This window comes from Staurois parvus, unplaced genomic scaffold, assembly GCF_062004578.1.
Source record: "Staurois parvus isolate SC_StPar_1 unplaced genomic scaffold, SC_StPar_1.0 ptg000640l, whole genome shotgun sequence".
Lineage (NCBI taxonomy): Eukaryota > Metazoa > Chordata > Amphibia > Anura > Ranidae > Staurois > Staurois parvus.
In genome coordinates, this window is record NW_028318436.1 from 40,625 (window position 1) to 65,222 (window position 24,598).

The 24,598-nt window shown below is 43.4% G+C and overlaps 2 protein-coding genes across 2 annotated transcripts in view; both read left to right on the forward strand.

The window, feature by feature from the left end:
* Positions 1 to 5,682, forward strand: part of LOC149449025 (HAUS augmin-like complex subunit 3) — a 28,696-nt gene extending 23,014 nt beyond the window's left edge. The window contains exon 5 of the mRNA XM_089693907.1: positions 5,289 to 5,682. Coding sequence (XP_089550033.1) covers positions 5,289 to 5,510 — 222 coding nt within the window. The 3' untranslated portion in view covers positions 5,511 to 5,682. The remainder of the gene's footprint in view (positions 1 to 5,288) is intronic.
* Positions 5,683 to 9,964: 4,282 nt separating this feature from the next.
* The window catches only part of LOC149449026 (uncharacterized), a 127,983-nt gene continuing 113,349 nt past the window's right edge, over positions 9,965 to 24,598 (forward strand). Inside the window, exon 1 of the mRNA XM_089693912.1 lies at positions 9,965 to 10,098. Coding sequence (XP_089550038.1) covers positions 10,047 to 10,098 — 52 coding nt within the window. The 5' untranslated portion in view covers positions 9,965 to 10,046. The remainder of the gene's footprint in view (positions 10,099 to 24,598) is intronic.

Sequence of the window (24,598 nt, forward strand, 5' to 3'; positions counted from 1 at the left end):
ACAAAGAAAAGGCAATATAACTATGTCTGCCTCCATAACCTACATGCTCCTCTCCTACACACACGGTCTGCCTCCATGCCCTACACGCTCCTCTCCTACACTCTGTCTGCCTCCATACCCTACACACTCCTCTCCTATACACACTGTCTGCCTCCATGCCCTACACGCTCCTCTCCTACACTTTGCCTCCATACCCTACACACTCCTCTCCTACAGACACTGTCTGCCTCCATACCCTACACACTCCTCTCCTACACAAACGGTCTACCTCCATGCCCTACACGCTCCTCTCCTACACAAACGGTCTACCTCCATGCCCTACACGCTCCTCTCCTACACACTGTCTGCCTCCATACCTTACACGCTCCTCTCCTACACACTGTCTGCCTCCATACCCTACACGCTCCTCTCCTACACTCTGTCTGCCTCCATACCCTACACGCTCCTCTCCTACACATGCTGTCTGCCTCCATACCCTACACACTCCTCTCCTACACACTGTCTGCCTCCATACCCTACACGCTCCTCTCCTACACACGCTGTCTGCCTCCATACCCTACACGCTCCTCTCCTACGTCTCTAACCCACTAAAACAGTTCTGTAACATTGTCTGTACTGGAAAAGGCACACTTTTGCTAGTTCAGATAAAGAAAGTCTCCAAGTTTTGTTTTTGCCGTTATTAGTATTCATTTAATTTCATGATTATTACTGAAAATAATAATTCTTATAATTATACAGGATTTATATAGCGCCAACGGTTTCCGCAGAGCTTTACAATATAAAGGGGGACAGTACAATTACAATACATATCAATACAGAAGGAATAGGGGGGCCCTGCTCATGGAGCTTACAATCTAAAAGACGCATAGAGGAGCATAGGGTACACCATGGCTGCTGTATGCATGTCACTAATATCTAGACCTGGGAAATCGCTAATACAGCAGGTATGATTCACTGAGTGGCTTCATTTCAATATTTTAATTTGTATGTATGTAGTATTTCCCACCATTTCTTTACTGTGTAGGATGATTATTCATAGAGTTGTTGTCTGCTGTCCTCCTCTAAAACTTTGGGGTTCAGTGTTTATGGTTACTACCTTTCTTTAGTTAACTAATCACCACACCCCTATATATATATGGAGCAATTTCTTTCGTACAACCACGAAAGAAAATCTCTTGATTCCCCCGTCAACACAATTAGTACTGATGGGGGAATCCCTCCTTTGGAGCCATTGCGTTCCCCCAGTGGGGGGAGCCGTCCCCGTTAGAATAACACGGTGATTACTCCTAGTGGCAATAATTGCATGGAAAATCCAACAGGCTGGTTGTACCCAAGTTGATCGATCGATCAACTTGGGTACATTCAGCCTGTCCATACTTGCTTTGAATCTCTTCTAGATTCGAACCGTTTATGGCTGGCTTTAGGCTAACAATCTGTAGAACTCTTGTAGAACCACACCCACTTAAAGTGAATGCCTCACCAAGAACATTTTCTGCCTACAATGACTCGCTCATGAATTGGTCTTACTTTGCAGCTGCTGGCAGGTGACAGAATTTTAAAATGAGGCTGTGGCTGCTTTTCAAAGTAAACCAATTGTGTGACTTTGTACACGTTTTTGTTTTGTCTGGAATTTATTTAGCTAACTGAAACTTATACAGCAAACAAGCCATTTCAGCGGGGTTGTTATGCCCCATTTTCATGTATTTTTTTATGTCTTGTATTGACCTACATGCGATTATCATTTTTTCTGCAATATGTTGTCATCTAGAGGTGGTTTTGAGCCAGCTTGTTTAGTATGGGATTTGGGTATTTTTATCTGTCCTCCCCTCGTGTTTAGTGCACGTTTGTTCAATACCTGCTAGACCTTTCCCATTTCTTCCATGTTCCCTCAGTGTTGGTGCATCTCAAAGACAGCGCTGTGGAAAGTGATTGTCTTCTTACACTTTATAAGACTGAAAAAACATGCTCTGTACTGTAATTAGCTTAAATCCAAAAGGGGAAGTTCAGCTTTGGGGAGCGGGTACCCGAATTTGACAGGTACCCGCTCCCACTTCTGCTCCGATCTCCTAGGCAATTGGAAGTGAAAGTTCTCCCCCCCTCCCTGTAGTCTTCTGGGACACGTGACAGGTCCTAGAAGACTACAGGGCCATTCACAAAGCTTCTCGCGCATGCGCAGTGGGCACCCGGCTGTGAAGCTGTAAGCTGTCACAGCTGGGTGCCCACACTGAAGATGCCAGCGCCAGGGAGAGAAGACCGCCGGTGAAACCAGCCATGATGAGGACACTGCTGGATCGTGGGACAGGTAAGTGTCTGTATTTTAAAAGTCTCAGCAGCTACAGTTTTTGTAGCTGCTGACTTTTTTGCAGCTGGAACTCTGCTTTAAGTACATTTCTGTTGGAATCAACATTTGTGTTTTTTTTTTTTTTTTTTTTTTTTTTTTTATATGAATTAACCACTTGACCTCCAGAGGATTTACCCCCCCCCCCCCCTTAATGACCAGGCCTCTTTTTGCTACTCGGCGCTGCACTAATTCAACTGATAATTGCGTGGTCATGCAATGCTGCACCCAAACAAAATTTACGTCCTTTTTTTCACATAAATAGAGCTTTCTTTCGGTGGTATTTGATCACCTGTGCGCTTTTTATTTTTCACACTATAAACAAAAAAAGGCCAAGAATTTTGAAGAAAAACGATATTTTTTACTTTCAGCTATAAAAAATATAAAGTAAACTCAAAGTTGGTTATAAATTTAGGCCAAAATGTATTCTGCTACATGTTTTTGGTAAAAAAAAATCCCAATAAGTGTATATTGATTGCTTTGTGTGAAAGTTATAGCGTCTACAAACTATGGTATAGATACTGCAATTTACGCCATTTTTTTGCTTTACAGCACTGCGCTAGTTTAACGGACAATTGCGCGGTCATGCAATACGGTACATAAATGAAATTTACTTCCTTTTTTTCCCACAAATTGAGCTTTCTTTCGGTGGTATTTTGATCGCCTGTGCGGTTTTTATTTTTTGCGCTATAAAAAAAAGGCTGACAATTTTGAGAAAAAAAACAATATTTTGGACTTTTTGCTATAAAACATGTCCAGTAAAAAAAAAATTTCAAAATCAAATTTAGTCATAAATTTCTGCCAAAATATATTCTGCGACATGTTTTTGCTAGAAAAAAAAACCCCAATACGCGTAAATTGGTTTACGTGAAAGTTATAGCGTTTACAAATGGCGGGAAAGAGACTGGGATTTTTAGGGGTTTTTTTTATACTAATAATGGCGGCGATCAGCGACCTTTAGCGGCGATCAGCGACTTATGGCGGGACTGTGGCGGACATTCTGACATTGGGGGGTACTGACTTGGGGTCATTGACATCCCCAGTGACACCAATACAGTGATCAGTGCAAAAAAAAAAACATTGACACTGTACTAATGGCACTGGGGAGGAAGGGGTTAAGTTTATTTTTCAGGGAAAGGGTTAACTGTGTGAGGAGTGTTTTTACTAGGGGGCAGGGGTGAGTACTGCAGGGAACACCGCTGATTGGGAGAGAGAAACTCTTCTGTCCCAATCAGCGTGTCCTGGAGCTGTCAGGGAACTGACAGAAAGCACAGCTACTGCAGCTGTGCTCTCTGTCAGCGATTGCCGCCGATCGCCGGGACATAGCCGGTAACGACCAGCTGTGACCCGACGACTGACATCCGCGGCTGTGATCGGCGGGACAGGTAGGGCGGCGGCGCGCCTCACGCACGCCCCCTACCTGTCTACAAAGCACACGTTTTAAAACGTGGTTTTGCCCAGCAGTGCCTCCCTGCCGCCGTATTTATACAGTGGCTGGGCGGCATGTGATTAAAGGATAGATTCACCATATGACCAAAAATAATACATTCACTTTTTTTTGCAGATAAAATGTGCATTTATTATTTTTGGTTGCAGGAGACTGTAAAACATTGCACCAGCGATCAGCAGATCACTGGTGCCAGGCAGGTCTCCTGAAGATCTGTCAGTATATCTGCTTGCCTGTATGGGATGTACTGGCAAGCAGATATACTGACAGGAAGAATCAATGACCTACCACAGTGCCGCTAAGGCTGTCAGGACTTAAAGTTCATTCATTCACAGAACTCTGTGACTGAATGACATGGTCGTGTGGGTGGAGCCCTGCATGGCTGCACTCTATTCAAAATGTGACAGCTTGTACAGAGAACTTCTCCCTGTTCTGCTGTCACAGGAAGAGGGGGGATTGAGTGGCTGCTGCAGCATTGGGAGCATGTTACATATTTTACTCGAAAAACGGGCGGAACATGTTCCCAAACGGTGAACTCATCCTTTAAACTGCCTGTGGATGGTGCAAAATCAGCAGGTGACCATACTGTCCAGACAGACTGGGTCTTAGGACGTATGTCAATGCATAAAGCAAGATTTCAAACAGGGCTGCACAATTAAAACACCCCCAACAAGGGGAAAAACAGGGTCTTGCGTGGTTAATGAGTGGATGTAGATTCAGCCTGGGTTCACACTGATGCGGTGCGTAATTTTCACCGGTTTCTGTGCAATTTCCGCACCGCATTATAATCGCACCCCGTTCATACGAACCACTGCAGGTGTGTATTTTAAGTTGACACCCAAGTCAGTTCGCAAAATGCAGTGCAATGTGCAGAATTGGATCGCATGGGTGTTCACACCCATGCGATCCGATTCTGGTGGGGACTAAAAAAGGGTCCTGCACTTATTTGGTGCAGATGCGGTGCCATTTGAGCCATACAAAATGTATTGCTCAAATTGCACCGCACAGAAATCGCATGTGATTTGCACAGGAATGTGGTGCGGTTCCTGAGCGAATCACGAGGTGTGCCACACCGCATCAGTGTAAATAGGCTAAGGGTCCATAGAAAATGGATAGGCACATGTACCAATGCATGCATTTCAACACAAATAGTCACAGAACTCTCTGAATCACACACTTAGAGGTTATTGCACCCAGGTAGGAGAGACCTGTAGAAGCTATGAATTTGATGTGGTTTTTAAGTTTCGGGCTCCAGGGAAAATCTGACAGTGATTCCTAAACAGATATGCTGAACTAATTCAAGTGTAAATGTTTATTGTAATGGAGAGAACCATGGATATCATGTTTCTTGGACTAGAGAAACTATGGAGATCCAACAAAATTTCAACCTTACCCATTTTTTTTTTTGTTTGTATGTATTTTCCCCATTAAGAGCAGGGTTGCATGACCAGTAGGGTCTTCTGTAAATTGACAAGTCCTCTCATTTTCTTTTCTCTTCCCTAGCCCCTCACCCTGGCCTTTGAAGTGCTCTCCTCTGCTGTCTCTCAGTTTAATCAGTTATGTCTGGACTGCCTGCGGGATCTGGAACGTAAGAAACATTCCATTCAGACTTCTTATCTAGAGCAGGAGAGGCAGTTTTATTTTCTCTTCTATCAGGACCCCGCTCAGCTGGCCAAACTGGTCCAGGATCTGGAGCAGCGGGTGAAGGAGATACAGACGGACTGAGGACACAGACTTGGTGGGATACCACTTTTCTGGCCAAACTGGTCCAGGATCCATCGAGGTACAGATGGATTGAGGAGGACACCCAACTTTAGAGTGTCGATAACCAGAGCACTGGCACTTCATGTTGGGTTCACTTATTGTGGTGGCTGATTACACAGGTGACATGCAAGAAGATTATGAACACTCCAGTTTGTACTTAATAAACAGGCGTTGACACATCTGACTCCTTGTTCCTTTATTCATCTTGGTGATCCATCAGTCCTAGAGTGAAAGCAGCCATCTTGTTCATATGTAATGAAATGTAGAATAATTATTCACAAGAACATTGTGGAGATAAAAGGAAAACCTGCCATATGAGCAACTCATGGGCTGCCACTGGTGGCCTCTTCCTGAAGATTCCAATTTCTGGCAGTCATGGTCATCCTCTGTACTTTCTGTGCCACTTGCCAAGAAAAAATACATGGAGTCAGAACTCCTGATCTGCATCATGTCATACTTTCCCTATTGGAGTTTAAAGCATATCCAAACCCAAAAGCAAAATGTATTATATTGCAGCTTACCAACCCTTAGATGTGCTGGCTGTATTCATTTTCACTTCACTTTTTAGGCTTTTTTCCTTTATTTTCCACTGGAGATCCCACCAATAAGTTTATTTTTCATCTTCCTTCCACAGACCAAGCTGTACAGCAAAAAGACAATTATGGAGATGAGACAAAACATTTAAAGAGAAACACCCACCACCAGCCCTTTTATAGAAAACTTGATGAAGATGCCCCAACACAAAAGCAAGTGCGCTGCCTCTCCTTCTTTCACCCTTCACCCTCTTCATGGTGCCTCTCTGCTGCCTGTGCCCTCACCATTTTGAAATTATTTTTCAGGGTGTGCTCCCAATATAGTTTACATTCATTTTTTCTGTATTAATTTCAAAGAAAACATGTTACAAAGGAAGACATATCTAAACAATTAGGATACAATACACAGTATAAGATAGAATCCTATGTCAGATATTTTAACACTTTTTTTACTGTCTTTCATGCTTGGCTGGAATGTGACCAGTGAGAGTAGAAAATGTCATGGCATCAGTGGGATTAAACAAATGTCCCATATTTGGTGTCATTGGGAGGAATACTGCCCCATTGTTGGTGTCAATGGAAGGAATTGTGCCCCACTGTTGGTGTCATTGGGAGGAATAGTGCTTCATCGTTGGTGTTAATGAAAGGAATTGTCACATTGTTGGTATCATTGAGAGGAATTGTGATCTATCGCTAATGTCAGCAGGTGGAATTATGTCTCTTCGTTGGTGTCAGAGGGAGTCATTGTGCCCTCTAGTTGGTGTTAGTGGATGGAATAGTCCCCTAAGGGACAAATAAAGGGCTGCAGTTTGGAGACCACTGTTTTAACACATCTTAGTAGCAGAGTATAAGCCTTAGGAAAGCTGCTACATCTTGTAAGGTAGGGCAAAGTGATTTCAATATAGTTTTGGCACATGCATGAGATGGAGCTCATGAAGTCATGCGGCTCATCTCCCACATGTTTCGGCGGACAGCTTTGTTTTTTAAATAGATTGATGCAACACTGTACAGCGCATGCGCAAGATGAGCCACATGACTTGCAACACACGAGTACAACAATACTTTGAGATCTTGCAGATGAGGTACAAGATCACCCTTAAGGCACTGATGAAGCTGCTTTCCCAGAGGGGCCGGGGCTCCGTCATGAGGCTTTCATGGAAACAAGGAAGTGGACACAAGCAAGTTAAGTAAATTAAGAAAAAACTGTTTTAGATGACTTCACATCACCATGCAGAGATGCATACTAATGTGAATTTTGGTAACACATGGGAAAGGTCTGCTTTACCACTGACAGGGGTGCTTACAATGGTCAGCTTTTGTGAATTTATGTAAAACTTTTATCCCCCAATGAAAAAAAGATTTGTTAATCTGTTAGTCAAGTCCATCTAAATCTGCCAGTACATCTGACACTCCCCTCTTTCCAGATTGACAATGCTGCTGTCCAAAGATGTCACAGTTGCTCCTACATCCAGAATGGAGACACCCTAAGACAGTTATTGTGTTACTGACCAGATCACCAGGTGAAAACCGAGGGGAAAAAGCCTAAAAAAGAAAACTAGTGTAGCCACCACATCTGAGAATTTGTAAGCTGCAATACATTACAGTTGTTTTGGGTGTAGATGCCCTTTAAACAAATTTTTATACTATAAGGAATAAAATATGAGGCGTGGGAACACCCAAGGTGGAAATGGAGTCAGTGTTGCAGGCAGGTTTCTCCAAGACAAAGAAGCAGCCAGTGGTGACTTGGTCTGGCTGATGCCAGAATAGACTGATGCCTTTTTATATACAATATCTCACAGAAGTGAGTACATCCCTCACATTTTTGTAAATATTTTATTCTATCTTTTCATGTGACAACACTGAAGAAATGACACTTTGCTACAATGTGACGTAGTGAGTGTACAGCTTGTATAACATGTAAATTTGCTGTCCCCTCAAAATGACTCAACACAGCCATTAATGTCTAACCCGCCGGCAACAAAAGTGAGTACACCCCTAAGTGAAAATGTCCAAACTGGGCCCAAAAGTGTCAATATTTTGTGTGGCCACCATTATTTTCCAGCACTGCCTTAAGCCTCTTGGGCATGGCGTTCACCAGAGCTTCACAGGTTGCCACTGGAGTCCTCTTCCACTCCTCCATGATGACAACACGGAGCTGCTGGATGTTAGAGACCTTGCGCTCCTCCACCTTCTGTTTGAGGATGCCCCACAGTTGCTCAATAAGGTTTAGGTTTGGAGACATGCTTGGCCAGTCCATCACACACCTCTCTATAAAAGGCCTCACAGCTGACAATGCATACTGTGTCAGAGCAAAACCTATGAAGAACTGCCTGCAGAGCTCAGAGACAGGATTATTGGAAACTACAGATCTGGGGAAGGCTACAAAAACTTTGCTGCATTGAAGGTTGCCAAGATCACAGTGGTCTCCATAATTCTCAAATGGAAGACGTTTGGCACAACCAGGACTCTTCCAAGAGCTGGACACCAGGCCAAGCTGAGCAATTGGGGGAGAAGGGCCTTTTTAAAAGAGATGACCAAGAACCCTATGGTCACTCTGACTAAGCTCCAGAGATCCCTTGGGGAAATGTGACAAAGTTCCAGAAGGAACTACAGCCCTCCACCAGTCTGGGCTTTATGGCAGAGTGGTTAGACGGACGCATCTCAGTGCAAAACACATAATTCAGTTTTTCCTTTTTTCATAAATTTGTAAATTTTTCTAAAATTCTGTTTTCACTTTATTATTATGGGGTATTGAATGCAGAGTAATGGGGGGGAAAATTTAAGCTGAACTTTACTTTGGCAATCAACATGAACTAATTATAATCATTATACTGCTTGCATTATTAAATAGATAGGAAAGTATATCATATTTACATATTTTAACCTTTTTCTTTTTTTTGCATTCCTTCCATTGCTTCCTGGTTTCCATGCCTAGGCAAATTATGTCATACATCCCAGGAGTCTTCAGGAGGGGAGGGAGGGTTCTCAGCACAGCCAATGCCTGAGCTAAGAACAGATGGATTCCCGGAAGTAACTGCTTCATGAATCATCTGCCAGAAAGGCCAGGAGGTGTTTTTCAAAATGATTTCTCAGCTAAATAAAGTATGGAGATATGGATGGGTGGAGGAGTTTGCTTTAAATATTAAAAATTAATTATATAGCATTTTTAGTTTGTGGTACCCAGATGCAGTGCAGTTCCACTTTAAACAATTGTAGTATCAGGCTGCGAAATAACAAAATTGGAAAAAAGTGAAGGGGGTCTGAATATTTTCTGAATGCATGGTACATACAGTATATTGTCATATTGAGTTATTTTTTTTCTGTGGGAAACAAAGCTATTGATGAATTACTAAAGAAGAAATGCCTTTTCTGTCCTGTGTTCAGTACAGTTTTCGAGCAGATTTCCTGTAAATTTCCCCTGATCCTGTCGGGGTGTTTGAATTGAACATGAGCCAAAGCAAAAAAAAACCTCCTTTAGTAAGTAGGTCCCTACAGTTTATATAGGATCTGGATGTTGTACAGATTTGTTGGGACATTTAGTTCCTCCAAAGATGGAGTGCTGCAATCTGGTCATCCCTAACCTACTGATAACATTCTGGCGTAATGGGAGGAGCTACAGATCGCTGATCTGCGAAGGCGCAGAGGGTATGTATATTACATCCTAAAATCTTTCAGTCTGGTCCAGTCTCTTCTCATATTTTGGATCTGTAGCTGTGTAATATTTCCCTTCACTCTCCACCCCCCACTCCTGCCCGGTCGGTTCTCAGGCTCTCCCTATTGTCTGCAGTCAGGAAGTGGATAGGGTGCAGTTTGTCCTACAACGATATAGGATGGGGGGGCACTTCCCCGGCTGTGACCTCACTCATTCTCTGACTGTGTGATGGGGATGGAGCTGTGTGGGGGTGGGAAATGCACAGAGGTGCCCGCAAACTGGTGAGCGCTCAGGATTTACTACCCAGCTGTCATGGGCATCCAATGGATGTTTTTATTCTTCGTCCCTCTGCCGCTGTGCCAAGGTAAGACTGATGGTTTTGTGTGGGAACAGCCATGCACTCTTCTTATGGGTCCCTAGAGAAAGGATAACTGGTAAAAGATGGTAACCCACAGCTTTCAGAAGTCAGATCGGTGACTAAGGCTCACCATACACCTTACAGCTTGACCATACAACCTCTGTACAATCAACCTTAGATTTACCAAAACTATGTAATGTGATGACCAAATGTAAAATATCCAATCAATTTGTATCCAATCTTGTATGACATACTTGTTAGTAGGTCTAAAGGAGATTGTACAATCAGATTGTAACTTGTGTGGTGAGCTTAGGAAATGCCATCCTTTGCCTTGATGCACAAAAAAAATTAAAAATGGTGCCTTGTCTTATGCAACCCATCACCTCCCACATAAAGGATCTGTCTGGGTACAGTTGACATCTGCTCCAGTTTTTGTTAATCAGCCCAGAAGACGTATAAAATAGCTGCATATGGGTTGCATATGTTGGCCATCATTAAAAGTGAACTGCCAGACATGCCAAGGCAAAAATGTTCTGATGTCCAGCTTCAGAAGGAAAGGTATGGTAACCCGTGGCGAACAATCCATGATTTGATTTTGGTTCATTTAGGCTAGGATCACACCTGTGTTTGTGTGTGTTGCTTCTTGCGTTTTTTTTTTTTCGTGTGTGTGCATTTTTGTACATTTTCAGATGCGTTTTTGATACGGTTTCATGCTTCATGTGTTTTTTTTTGTAGTAATCTGGTATTTAAACCTTACTAAAAATGTGTCAAAAACACATACATACCTTTTTTGTGCTCTTCTGTTGACTTCTATGGAGCTGAACCCTGCACCTAAAGAAGTTCCTTCACCCTTTCCAAAAACACATTGCAGGAAAAGGCATAGATGTAAATAGGCCCCATAGAAACAATGTTAAATGGATCGTCATGCGTTGTGCTTTGGCAAACACAATAAAAATCGCACAGATGTGAAACAAGCCTTTGAAGTGATGGGAGGGGAGATTTGCTATATATGGGATACAGAGTTATGTTCATCAGTTTAGTACCATTCCATACATGCAAAATTATGGACTGTTCCATCTCTATAATACAAAATGTTCACAGAATCTGATCCTGAGCTGTTATGGGTGGGAATGATGCTCTTGCCATAATCTGTATATAGCAAGTGATGGTTTACTGTCCTCGGTGTGTGTCCGTTTTTAGCAGGTGCACAGCGTCACTACTCTTGATAGGTGTATGTGAATAGGTGTGTGTGTGTGTATGTATGTAGGTGTGTGTGTGTATATATATATATATATATATATATACACTCAAAAATTTGCATATCCTGCAGATATGAAATTTTGCCATTGATATTGAAAGTATGACTGATCATGCCAAAAACCTGTCTTTTATTTAGATATAGTGAACATATAAAGGCCTTTATTATCACGTTTGGTTCCATTTTAAAACATAATGATAACAGAAATCACCCAAATGGCCATGAGCAAAAGTTCATATTGCCTGGAATGTTTGGCCTTGGTACAGACACACAAGGTGACACACACAGGCCAAATGGCGATTAAAGGTTAATTTCCCACATCTGTGGCTTTTTAAATTGCAATTTGTTATTTATAGAGATACCTCCAGATAAATGTTGCAGCAAAGTTCAGTTGCAGGGTCTCCTGAGGATGATCCGGCATCTGTCTTTTTGTCAGAGACCTAAAGGCAAGATTTGTCATCTTGGGGAGAGCCTCCAACTGTTGTCCAACCAGCCTGGAATGGAGCATCTCACTGGTGGAAACTGTAGTGTGGCACTGGAGCTCAGTCAGCCTATCTACTCTGTGCTTTTAGTCCCTCTCAAATAGTTTCTAATCTGACATGCAACTGGACTTCTAAGTCTATGATCCCGACATGGCAGCTAGAAGCCTAGCCTGGCTCTAGCCTATGGTGGTTATTGAGCTCTAAGCTAAAACCAGCTATAGAGTCTCAGACTAGAAGGGAAAGTGTTAACTAGAATAACAGGAACTGCATATAAACTACAGGTATATTGCAGTAAACCGGTTCACATACCAACATACTGGATGGTGATCCCCACAAGTACAGTAGCACAGACCTAGCTATCCGGCTCTGTGCATGTGAAATATTAACAAGGACAGGGCAGAGATTCTTTGCCACAATAATTAAGATATTGACTCAGCAGCTGCAGTTAAACAATTAGATTGTAGGAATTCTTGCTTAATAGTCCCTTCTGGCTTGGGGTTTAGCAGCATGGACAAGTCATGAGGCTGAGATTTCTGTCTCTTTCTCCACGTCATGCTTCTGGGGTTTCACAGCCAACAACCCAGAGACAGGAAGTGGCTACGTAATATATTTACAGGCATTTACTGATTCAGACAGTAAGGGGCAGTAGATACACATGTATTTTAAAGCACTTACAACAGGTATTAACAAGCTTTGATGGCTGTTAACTGCTTAAGGGCGGTCCCTATAGCAGATATACTGCTACAGGGCGGCACCTGTGCACAAAAATCACATATATATATGTGATTTTGCATCTCCGGGTAGGGGGCACGCGTGATCCCTACCCGCACTTCCATTCGTGGCCGCGGATGTCAATCGTCGGGTACCGGCCGGTAATTACCCGCTGGTGATTACCGAGCATCTCCGACGGGGAGGAAGATTGTTTTGTTCACAAACAATCTTCCTCCCTGTCAGTTCGAGCACACTGCTCGGGATGGCTGTGCACAGAACAGTCATCCCGATCAGTGTGCTTACAGTGAAGGACACACACCCCCCACCCCCTAGTAAAAGACACACAGCACACAGTTAACCTTTTGATCGCCCCAGATGTTAACCCCCTCCTGCCCGGTGCAATTAGTGCAGTGTCAGTGCTTTTTTTTTTTAGCACTGATCACTGTATTGGTGTCACTGACCCCAAGTTAGTTCCCCCCCCAGTGTCAGAATGTCTGCTGCAGTCTCGCTAAAAGTATCTGTACCTCCATTTGTAAACTCTATAACTTTCATATAAAACAATTAATTCACGTGTATTAGGATTTTTTTTTTTTAGCAAATACATGTAGCGGAATATATTTTGGCCTAAATGGGTGGGATTGTCACCCATTTGCCACTCATCCCATGTCTAAGCAAGGTTTACCTGGTGATCCTTAGAACTTTCCTGAAAGCACAGACTATTACTGTGCGGGAGCCCATAGGCAGATGCCTGTATTCCAGATTAGAATTGGCAGGTTAGAATAGGCATGTAAGTGACCCCCTTCTGCCATGTAGCCTTTGCTCTTACGGCCCATTCACACTAAATAGCGATCCATTGCCATGCATTGATGAATATGTTTGTGTGTATTGTGCTAGGGCAGCTCATTCATTATACTGTCAATGAGCTGTCAATGCATCACAACGAATAGCAAATAAATGTGATCAACCGAGGAACTGGAACAGGGGCCTGAGACTGTAGAAATGTGTGAGTGTGAAAATCGAAGTTCCACACCAAGTTCTAGGCTTCGTTCACATGACCGGAAAAACAAACAAACACATATACAAGTGTTTTTTAAATGCAGATTTGAACACAGCTACATTGTTTTTAATGGAGCCATTCACACAGGTGAGTAAACATGAGCTGCTTTCAGATCCGGAACAAAGAATCCAAAAATCTGCATCTAAGAACACGCTTACGCATGTAAACGCATATATACGCGTTTGTAAGCACATACAGTCTAAGCAAAGGGAAAAATAAATTATCATTAAGTACGCATGTGTCTTTATGCGTTTAAACATTTCTATACATAAGCATTTTGCTGATAATTATGTAGGATATGTGATAACATCAGTAAAATATTTACGGCTGTGTGAATGAGAGTTCGAGAGGTTTCACTCCAGACATATGACAGATGCTATAGCCAGTGCATTTCAGGGACTGTACATTGTCTCTTCCATCAAGGCTTTAAAGTGTTACTAAACCCTGGACCCTGCATTCACTATATCTGGTCTCCCCGGACCCTGCATTCACTATATCTGGTCTCCCCGGACCCTGCATTCACTATATCTGGTCTCCCAGGACCCTGCATTCACTATATCTGGTCTCCCCGGACCCCGCATTCACTATATCTGGTCTCCCCGGACCCCGCATTCACTATATCTGGTCTCCCCGGACCCCGCATTCACTATATCTGGTCTCCCCGGACCCCGCATTCACTATATCTGGTCTCCCCGGACCCCGCATTCACTATATCTGGTCTCCCCATTCCCCGCATTCACTAAATCTGGTCTCCCCATTCCCCGCATTCACTATATCTGGTCTCCCGGACCCCGCATTCACTATATCTGGTCTCCCCGGACCCCGCATTCACTATATCTGGTCTCCCCGGACCCCGCATTCACTATATCTGGTCTCCCCATTCCCCGCATTCACTATATCTGGTCTCCCCATTCCCCGCATTCACTATATCTGGTCTCCCCATTCCCCGCATTCACTATATCTGGTCTCCCGGACCCCGCATTCACTATATCTGGTCTCCCCGGACCCTGCATTCACTATATCTGGTCTCCCCGGTCCCTGCATTTACTATATCTGGTCTCCCAGACCCTGCATTCACTATATCTGGTCTCCCACAGTACACCCAACATGGAAATGTAATTATTTTAGTAAATATAAACTGCTAAATACCTTTTTCCATCAGCAGTTAGAGCAGTCTTGTGACTTCTGTCAGTGTCCAGCAGAGCACTGGTTAAAGTGTTACTAAACCCACAACAGTAAAATCAGTCTGTATATGCAGTGAAGCATGCTTGTTATACTCACTGTGGAACCTAAGGGGTTAATCCGCATTGTGTAAAAAGGCCATTTGATCCTGTCTTCTCTGCTCCTCCTCTTGTTCAAATGTTCACGTCTTATCTCCTCATACGACAGACTGAATCCGTAGCCATTCTGCACATGCTCAGTTTGGTGTGTATTGCTAGAGAGAAAACTCCTCCTACAAGATTTAACAAGTTCTCTGCTGGACACTGATAGAAGCCACAAGACTGCCATATACTGCTGATGAGAAAAGGTATTTAGCAGTTTATATTTATTAAAATAATTGCACTTCCATGTTTTGTGTACTGTGAGAGACCAGATATGGTGAATGCAGGGTCATGGGTTTAGTAACACTTTACATTCCTGTGTTATGATGAGCTGTGATCCATCCTCAATGCCATTTTTTGGTTCTCTTCTCTTGCAGTTCTCAATGTGTCTGTGATGTAGGGTGCACTAAAATAATTGCATTTCCGTGTTCTGTGTGCTGTGGGAGACCGGATATAGTGAATGCAGGGTCCGGGGGCTAACACTTTAAAGCTTGTAGGAGGAGTGCAGAACCCCTGACCCTCTGTCTGGACAGTGCTGATTGGCCTTGTGCTGGTGACATGCACTCTCCCAAGGGAAAAAAAAGAAAACCTCTCTAGCAATACACACCAAACTGAGCATGTGCAGAGTGTCTCCACACGATATGTCTTATCAGGAGATAAGAGGAGGACACTGGAAGAAGGGGAGGATCAGAGAAGACAGGATCAAACAGCATTTTTACACAATGCAGAGGATTAACCCCTTAGGTTCCACAGTAAGTATAACAAGCATGCTTTACTACATATACAGACTGATTTTACTGTTGTGGGTTTAGTAACACTTTAAATGACCAGTATCCACTGGTAAGAATTCAAATTGAAAGTTTAAAGCAGAGTTACAGTTGATTTAAAAAAAAATAAAAGTCAGCAGCTACAAAAACTGTAGCTGCTGACTTTTAAAATACAGACACTCACCCGTCTCTCGGTCCAGCGGTGTCCTCACCACCGCTGGTTTCACCAGCTATCTTCTCTCCCTTGCACCGGCATCTTCAATGTGGGCACCCGGCTGTGAGAGTTTGCGGCTTCATAGCCGGGTGCCCACTGTGCATGCGTGAGAAGTGCTGCGCTTTGTGAATGGCCCCCTAGTCTTCTGGAACCTGTCACGTGTCCCAGAAGACTACGGGGAGGGAGGACAACTTCTGCTTCTGATCGCCTTCCAGGGGTGTCAAACTAGTGGCCCTCCAGCTGTTGCAGAACTACAAGTCCCATCATGCCTCTACCTTTGGGAGTGATACTTGTAACTGTCAATCTTGCAATGCCTCATGGGACTTGCAGTTTGGCAACAGCTAGAGGGCCATCAGTTTGATACCTGTGCCTTAGGCGATCGCAGCGGAAGTAGGAGTCAAATTCGGGTACCCGCTCCTCAAAGGTGCCAATCCTTAACAGGAAGCGGGGGACAATGCATTTAAACAGAACTTCCCATTTTGGGTGAAGCTCCGCTTTAAACTCTGTATTGAGAACACTCAACACTAGTTCAGCAGCTGATGGGAAAACCTTCTGGAAATGTTAGATGGCTGTCTGTCAGGCTTATCATCCCTGTAAAATAGCCAGCAATGAATCTCTAGGTGTAGCTGAACAGATGGAACAAATGTCTCCGTATGGAGTAAGATACACAAGTAGTGTGCAATAGCATCCTGTAACTAGCAATGGCACACGATTGAAGCGCTGCCAATGGATTTCCTCTGTCTTCACTAGCTGCATGCTTGCCCCGAGTTATTCAGTAAGCCAGTGAATTCAGAATAACAGGCGTTGGATAGGATATATACAGAGAGGGAATGATGAGTACAGCAGAGCCGGGCAGGATGCAGGTGCACCACAGTGAGTCAGTCCAGAAATAGAATCCGTCAGTCCTGAACAGTGACAGAAGGAAGTAATAGCACAGAAGGTGTAATGAGAGAGGAGGGCAGAGTGTAGCCTGAGACATTTGTGCAACCTGGACCACACTGGAGAAAACAGATCACTAAACTAATACTCAGCATAGCTGACAACATTTTAAGCCATTTTTGTAAAAAAATATTATTTTTTTTTGCACAGTAAAAAGTTAACTCTGATGCCATGTGCTCCATCACTGGCTGCTGCAGCATTTGTTCAATCTTTTACATGTCAGTCTCCTGCGGCACTGAGATTGGTAGTTCTTGCAGTAGCCCCTAGGCGGCAGTGCCAGGGACACCCACTTCCTGGGACAGATTCCCCAAAAGAGGGATGAATGGTACGCTTAGAGCCCATTCACACTGGTGCAACTTGCCATGCGACTTTGGAGTCCATGTCGCATGACAAGTCGCAACCCATGTTTCCCAATGAGTACCATCAGGGGCGGACTGACAACTCATGGGGCCCCCGGGCAATAGGGAACATGGGGCCCCTGTGTCCTCGCCCACACTCAAACCACAGCCAAAAAAGCCTATGAAAGGTACCAGGGGCATCTCATGGGGCCCCCTAATGACCCCGGGCCCTCGGGCAGTGCCCGAGTTCCCAAATGGTCAAGGTACCATTCATATCTCTGCGATTTCAATTTGCAGCAACTTGAAAGTAGTCCCTGCACTACTTTGGTCTGACTTTCATGTGGCTTGTCCCATAGACTTCAATGTAAACCCTTCAAAATCGCATCTGAATGAATGCTTCATGGCTTTAGTTTTCCATCAAGATAGAATCTAGTGTACCACATTGGGGTTGATTAGCTAAAACTGGAGAGTGCAAAATCTGGTGCAGCTGTGCATGGCAGCCAATCGGCTTCTGACTTGTTCAGTGAATCTTTGACAATAAAACCTGGAAGCTAATTGGTTTCTATGCAGAGGTGCACCAGATTTTGCACTCTCCAGTTTTAGCAAATAAACCCCAATGTGGTACACTAGATTCTACCTTGAGGCTCGTTTTATCACATATCCCACAAATAAGAGAATGATTCACTATTTTGGGAAGGTGCGCAGAGCCATGCAAATCATTGCTTTAGACCCCATCAGCCAGATGAACGGCTGGTATATAGTCCAAATATAGCCCAAAAATATAGAGCTGTTTATTCCAAAGTGCATAGAGCTGTTTAAGGCTTCTGTGCCATCCAGGGGCGGACTGACCATTTGGAAACTCGGGCACTGCCCGAGGGCCCGGGGTCAGTAGGGGGCCCCATGAGATGCCCCTGGTACCTTTTTCATAGGCTTTTTTGAGTTTGGGCAAGGACACAGGGGCCCCATGATCCCCTATTGCGCGGGGGCCCCATGAGTTGTCGGTCCGCCCCTGGTACCATCATCAGTATGGAAACCATGGCTTCTAGGGAGTGGGGTGGGGCTTGGGACCTAATGCGACCAAAAGAGTCAAAAAGCTCTCCTATGAGTCCTCATGCACACTGGACGTTATTACAGTGGCTGTTTTTGGCTTTTGACGTTTTTTTCTACAGCCAGTAAACCCCACCAGCATGTTATCATATGTGTCCATGCACACATAGACTGTAATCAACGATTTTTGGCAGGGGCATTTTTTGGCTGGAAAAAAGCCCCCAGAACTAGTGGGTTTCTAGAGGAGTTTTTTAGCTGTAAAAACGCTCTAACACTGAAAAACGCAGCAAAACGCTTGTAAAACGCAGTAAATCTGCATTTTTGTACTCTTTTTGAGCAAAAAAAAGATTTTTTTTGTTAAAAAATGCCATAAAACGCAAAAGCGAAAAACGCTAATGCAAAAACGCTGAAAAACTCAAGTTTTAACGTGACTTTATATAGCTAATGTTACCAGCATTATTAAAACGCCCCGTGTGCATGGAGCCTAAGCATCAGTGGGTCTCGCAGAAAACAAGGTAAAAAAAATACAAAGACTGGAAGGGGGACCAACAGTGAAACAATCTACTCAGCATTTGTAGTTTTCTATTTATTGCCTGGTTTAAAGTGGTTGTGTAATGGCAAGTTTGGGAATTCCAGGTAAAACTCCAGACATGAACTTGAGGAAAACAAGCTTTATTAACCAGCTGGTGACCTAGACAGACTAACGTCTGCAAAGCTAAGTGCCTTGAAAAAGCAACTCTGCAGAGTATACATATCAGCAATTAAGTCACAGTGCATATATTTGCTCTTTCACTTTCTGTACATTTAAAAGACTTTCTAAGCAGTGCAGAATATGGCCTTGCTAGATATAGTATCTTCAGCTGAAAATAAGGGTGCCAGCTACAGACTGGAACACATTATTTCACAGGAAATAAGGGAGGGGGGAAGTGAGCTGATGACCTTGGTTTGCAAACAGATGCTGTTAGAAATGTTAAAACTTAAGGGGAACTCTATAATATTTTGGTGCTGCCACAGTTGTAAACCCTTACATATACTCAATGAAGTGACTGGGCTCAGGTGATACACAGAGATGAAGCAAATCCTCCTACATTATTATTATTATTATACAGTATTTATAAAGCGCCAATAGTTCACTCAGCGCTGTACATTACAAAGGGGGACAGAACATGTGACAGAACAATACCAATACAATGCAAAACATGAGGGGATCGAGGGCCCTGCTCTTTCGAGCTTACAATACATAAGTTGTACCTGTTTACCTGCATTCTTCTCTTCTCTAGAGCCTTTCAAAGTGCAGAATTTATACAGCTTGTCTGAGCTTCCAGAAAGAAGGTGGCTGGCAGCTGATGTTGTACTCTGCAGAGCTCAGTGAAAGCTAATTAGATGGAAGGGACACACTCCCCTTCACACAGCATACGAGAACAGAGCTGAGGCTGTCAATCTCAGGCTGTGTGCTGGAGCTCCCTCTACTGTCACATTTTTATTGTTTGGTTTCAAGAAACATGTCACAAGTGACTCATTCAGATAGCAGAGGAACAAGGCAGCAGACAGAAATCATATGCAGTGCTCTGGAACGAGACAAGTACACACTATAGAGGGATGTGTTTTGTTCATATTTCATGTCTGAGGTTTATAACCATTTTAAATTCCAATATTGCTCCTGATTGACTTGCCCAAGGATTTGTACTATTGTTAAGCTAGTCCTTTGATTCCCAAACTCTACTACACTGCACAGCCAGGCAAGGGACACTACTGTTTCTGGTTCAATCCCTCATGTCCTCTTTCTGCCTACAGTTTGTTCATTGGACCACGACTTGTCATCGGCTCTGTCCAAATAACATAGTTAGGCCTCTTGTATAAGGGAGTATAAAAAAACGACACTTTTTTTACTGATCTGAGCACAGGTGCATTATTTACTATGGAACAATGTACACACCTAAAGATCAGTAATACAGTGATGAGTACAAAGCCATAAAATAAATACAGAAACTTCTATGATTTAGTGCAGTAATTTATGCATAATATGTGCAAGTATAACACTGGCATGTTAACACACATGTATACAGCCCCGAGGGGCTGCAAGTTCTTCTTTTGCTGGGCAGTTGGAGGCAGTAAAAGTATGGCTCAACAGCATATTATTACCGCCCTCCTAGGCTGCCCATGTGAATGAGGCCCAAGGCATTTTTGCAAGTACTGCGAAGACCCATGGGTTGCCTTCCACAACTGATTAATGCTTGTGTAACAGTCTTTCAAAGTGATATACAGAAACCTGTCACCCAAATATCCACTCTTCATGCAGAACTAATGTTTGAAAAAAATAGTCTATAATTTGACCACTTGCCCTCCAGAGGATTTACCCCCCTTCCTGACCAGGCCATTTTTGCGATACGGCGCTGTGTTACTTTAACTGACAATTGCACGGTCAACGCTGCACCCAAATGAAATTCATGTAATTTGTGTCATTTTTTCTTTCAGTGGTATTTGATCAGCTCTTCCTTTTTTTATTTTTTGCATTATAAACAAAAACATTTTGAAAAAACCCAAGTATTTTTGACTTTTTGCTATAAAACATATCCAATAAAATTAAAAAAAATCTAATTTCTTCATAAATTTTGGCCAAAATGTATTCTGGTTCATGTCTTTGATAAAAAAACAAATCCCAATAAGTGTGTATTTATTGGTTTACATGAAAGTTATAGCATCTAAAATGGTAGTATATATACTGGAATTTTTTTTTTTTACTAGTAATGGCGGCGATCAGCGACTTATAGCGGGACTGTGGCGGGAATTCTGTCACTGGGTGGGAACTAACTGCCACTGAAATCCTCAGTAACAATTAATACAATGATCAGTGCTAATTAAAAGCACGACACTGTACTAATCACACTGGGCAGGACGGGGTTAACATCTGAGACGATCAAAGGGTTAACTGTGTGCTGTTTTACTTGGAAAACATGCTGCTTTGTATCTCTCTGCTGTGCAAAGAGATACAAAGCAGCATGTCCATGCTGACAGGAGAGAGACGTGTGCTGTCACAGGTCTCTCCCCTCTCAGCTTTGCTGACGATCATCGAGTGCCGGCCGGGAATCACCGGCCAGGACCCGGTGATTGACATTCTCAGCCGCCAATAGCGGCGTGGGTAGGACCCACCCGGAGATGCAAATCACGTATATATACGTGATTTTGAACAGCCTTGCCACCCTGCAGCAGTACTTCTACTATAGGGCACACGGCAAGTGGTTAAGAAAACAATCCATTAGACTGCTTTCACATGTTCATCCAGGGGACAGTACTAGCCCATATTGTCTAACTACCTGCGTGTAGGAAGGTGCATTTAGCCTTCCCACCTGCATGTGGCCTAATTCCATTATTGAATGGAAGAGGGGGCCCTATAAAGCAATTGGTCCCTTAGAGACTTCATTCAGTGCCCTGAGAGAGCAAAGTAGTTTGACTGGACACCCAACTCTTGAAAGACTTCAGTGGCCATTTTGGGTGAGGGAACCTTTTAAATAAGGATAGAACAAACCAAAAAGATAAAAACTCTGCGCTAACCCAAATGTGCATCAAAAACTATATATATTACGTTGCAGCTCCTCACCATCATTCAGCCAGACACCAATAGAAATCAATATAAAGAAAGTGCAGCACAACTAAAATATGTGTAACTCAATATAAATGTGCAAAAAAAATTATACAATTTAAAAATGACAAACACATGTAAATGCATAAAACACAATTAATGATAAAGCCAATTAAATAAATAGATCAAGTGCAATAAATCCCAACTCCCTTGTACACACAGTGCTTAATATATCATAATTCCTTTAAAAACTACACGAATACTGTAAAAACGCATGTACATTTATTTATTTCAGGTACTTGTATAATGCCGTCAATTTACGCAGCACTTTACATATATATTGTACATTCCCATCAGTCCCCGCCCCCAAGGAGTGTACAATCTAAGGGCCCTAACTCACATCCATATATATACTAGGGTAAATTTACACAGGATGTCCAGCATGTCTTTGGAAGATGGGAGGAAACCCACACAGGCACAGGGAGAACATGCAAACTCCAGGCAGGTAGTGTCCTTGATGAGATTCGAACCAATGACCGTACTGCCAGGCGGAAGTGCTAACCACTTAGCCACTGTGCTATATACATGCATACACATTATGCTAATATGAGCAACTGCAAAATTCATTAACCACTTTCCCGCCGTCCTATAGCAGATATACTGAGAGAATAAAATGGTGGGTGTTGCAATTTTTTTATGTCACTCAGTATTTGAGTAGTGATTTTGCAAACACGTTTTTTTTGTTTTGATTCACTTTTTTTAATTTTAATGCACAAAAAAATAGCACAATATATTGCCCAATTGTTTGGTAAAATATAAAAGACAATATTACACCGAGTAAACAGATATCAAACATGACTTGATTTAAAATTGCACACACCTGTGCAACGGCGACAAACCACATACATTTTTAATATCCATAGGCGACACTTTAAAAGCCTTTACAGGTTACTATTTATATTTACACAGGAGATCTAGTGCTAGAATTACTGCTCATGATTGTGGTGATACCTCACATCCATGGTGCAATCTTTATTTACATACCGACACGGGACTGACACTTGCGTTTACCTTTGCACGTGAGCACAGGGATAGGGGCGGGTGTGAATTTTTTTTAATTATTTATTTTGCTTTTTTTTTTTTTCTTTTCATTTTTACACTGTCTCTTTCATTCTTTTTTTTTTTTTACCACTTTTATTGTTTTGACAGAGAGTGTTGTAAGCCGTGTACCGGGGTGGGCTCTCCAGGATACAGTGAAGTCACGAACGAGGAAAGCAACCCCAACACCAGCTTTTGCCACAACAGAATTTTACTTAGATGTGGCAAATAAACACAACCACAAATGCTGGGAACATGCAATAAATTTACATACACCCAGCCCAAAGGCTGGGACCCTTGTGCTGCACAGCACGACGCCTTCTTATGGATGAAGGTAGAAAGTGTAGTAATTTACCTACTGGCGGGCACAACTAAGCTGCCACACCTTACCTGTTATTACCCTAAAAGAGCAGGAATCAGTGTATGGGTGTACGGTATGGGCTAGCCTGCGGTGCAGCACAACAGCTTACAATCTTACACAAATCTACAGTATTCCCCCTCCCATAACTGGTCCTGTAGCATGTGCCTGAGTATTCCTTCTGAGCAAAACACCAGTCTGGCTTGAGTTTGTAGGATTTTATCAGCTCTCCAATGTGAAATGTCACTTTACGTTGTGGAGTCCTTCCAATAATCAGTAACAACACTTGTGGCCTAACACAAACAGAGACCCTAACTAACTAACTATAGGCCTGGTCGCAGTCTATCGGCGCCAACACTGAAATGAGGTGCGTGCACGATCTTACCGGCCCGAGTCTGCTTTTACATCCGCTGGTGACTCTGAACAGAACAAATGTCTCTCCAGCAGGCCTGTGATATTGCAGTGTATGCTGCGTTGTTCCTCTGCTCTCATCAGCTTCCTGGCAGCAATCTCATCAGCTTCCTGGCAGCAATCTCATCAGCTTCACCCAGCTGCAGCTCACACGGCCCCTTCATTCAGCATTCTCCAGAACATGGCTCCTGCATTCAGCTTCGTCCAAAACATGGCTGCAGTCTCTCTTCTTGTTCGCTAAAAACCCCAACTCTGTGTGAAAACCCACCTCTTCATGAATATACAAATATCTATGCAGTCTAAGCCTGTGTTAGAAAAACAGTGACATCTTGTGGCTAAATTGCAGAATGTCAGTCAAAACATCAATTTACTCCACACCATAATTTACTGCACACAAACAGTGTTCAAACAATGAGAGCTGTTTTCCCCATCTCACAGTGTAAATATCCCCTGTGCAGGGGCGGACTGACCATTGGGGAACTCGGGCACTGCCCGAGGGCCCGGGGTCAGTAGGGGGCCCCATGAGATGTCCCTGGTACCTTTCATAGGCTTTTTTGGGTGTGGTTTGAGTGTGGGCGAGGACACAGGGGCCCCATGATCCCCTATTGCCCGGGGGCCCCATGAGTTGTCAGTCTGCCCCTGCCCCTGTGACAGCAATAGACAGTGACAGGTACTCTTTTTTGAGAAATCTGAGATCTATTCAACTCTAGATCTCTCCTCTGCCCTTAAGACGAAGATTGTGTTGATACAGCCCCAGCGACGTACAAGTACGTCGCTGGTCCTGCAGCTGTGGCCTGTCCGCAGTACATTGCAGGCGGGCAGTCTTTAAGTGGTTAAAGCCTCTGTCGCTACTCCCCCCATAGAACATAATCCTATCAAGTGCATGGGGCCGCTCTGCTATGCAACTGCATGCAATGCACGTGG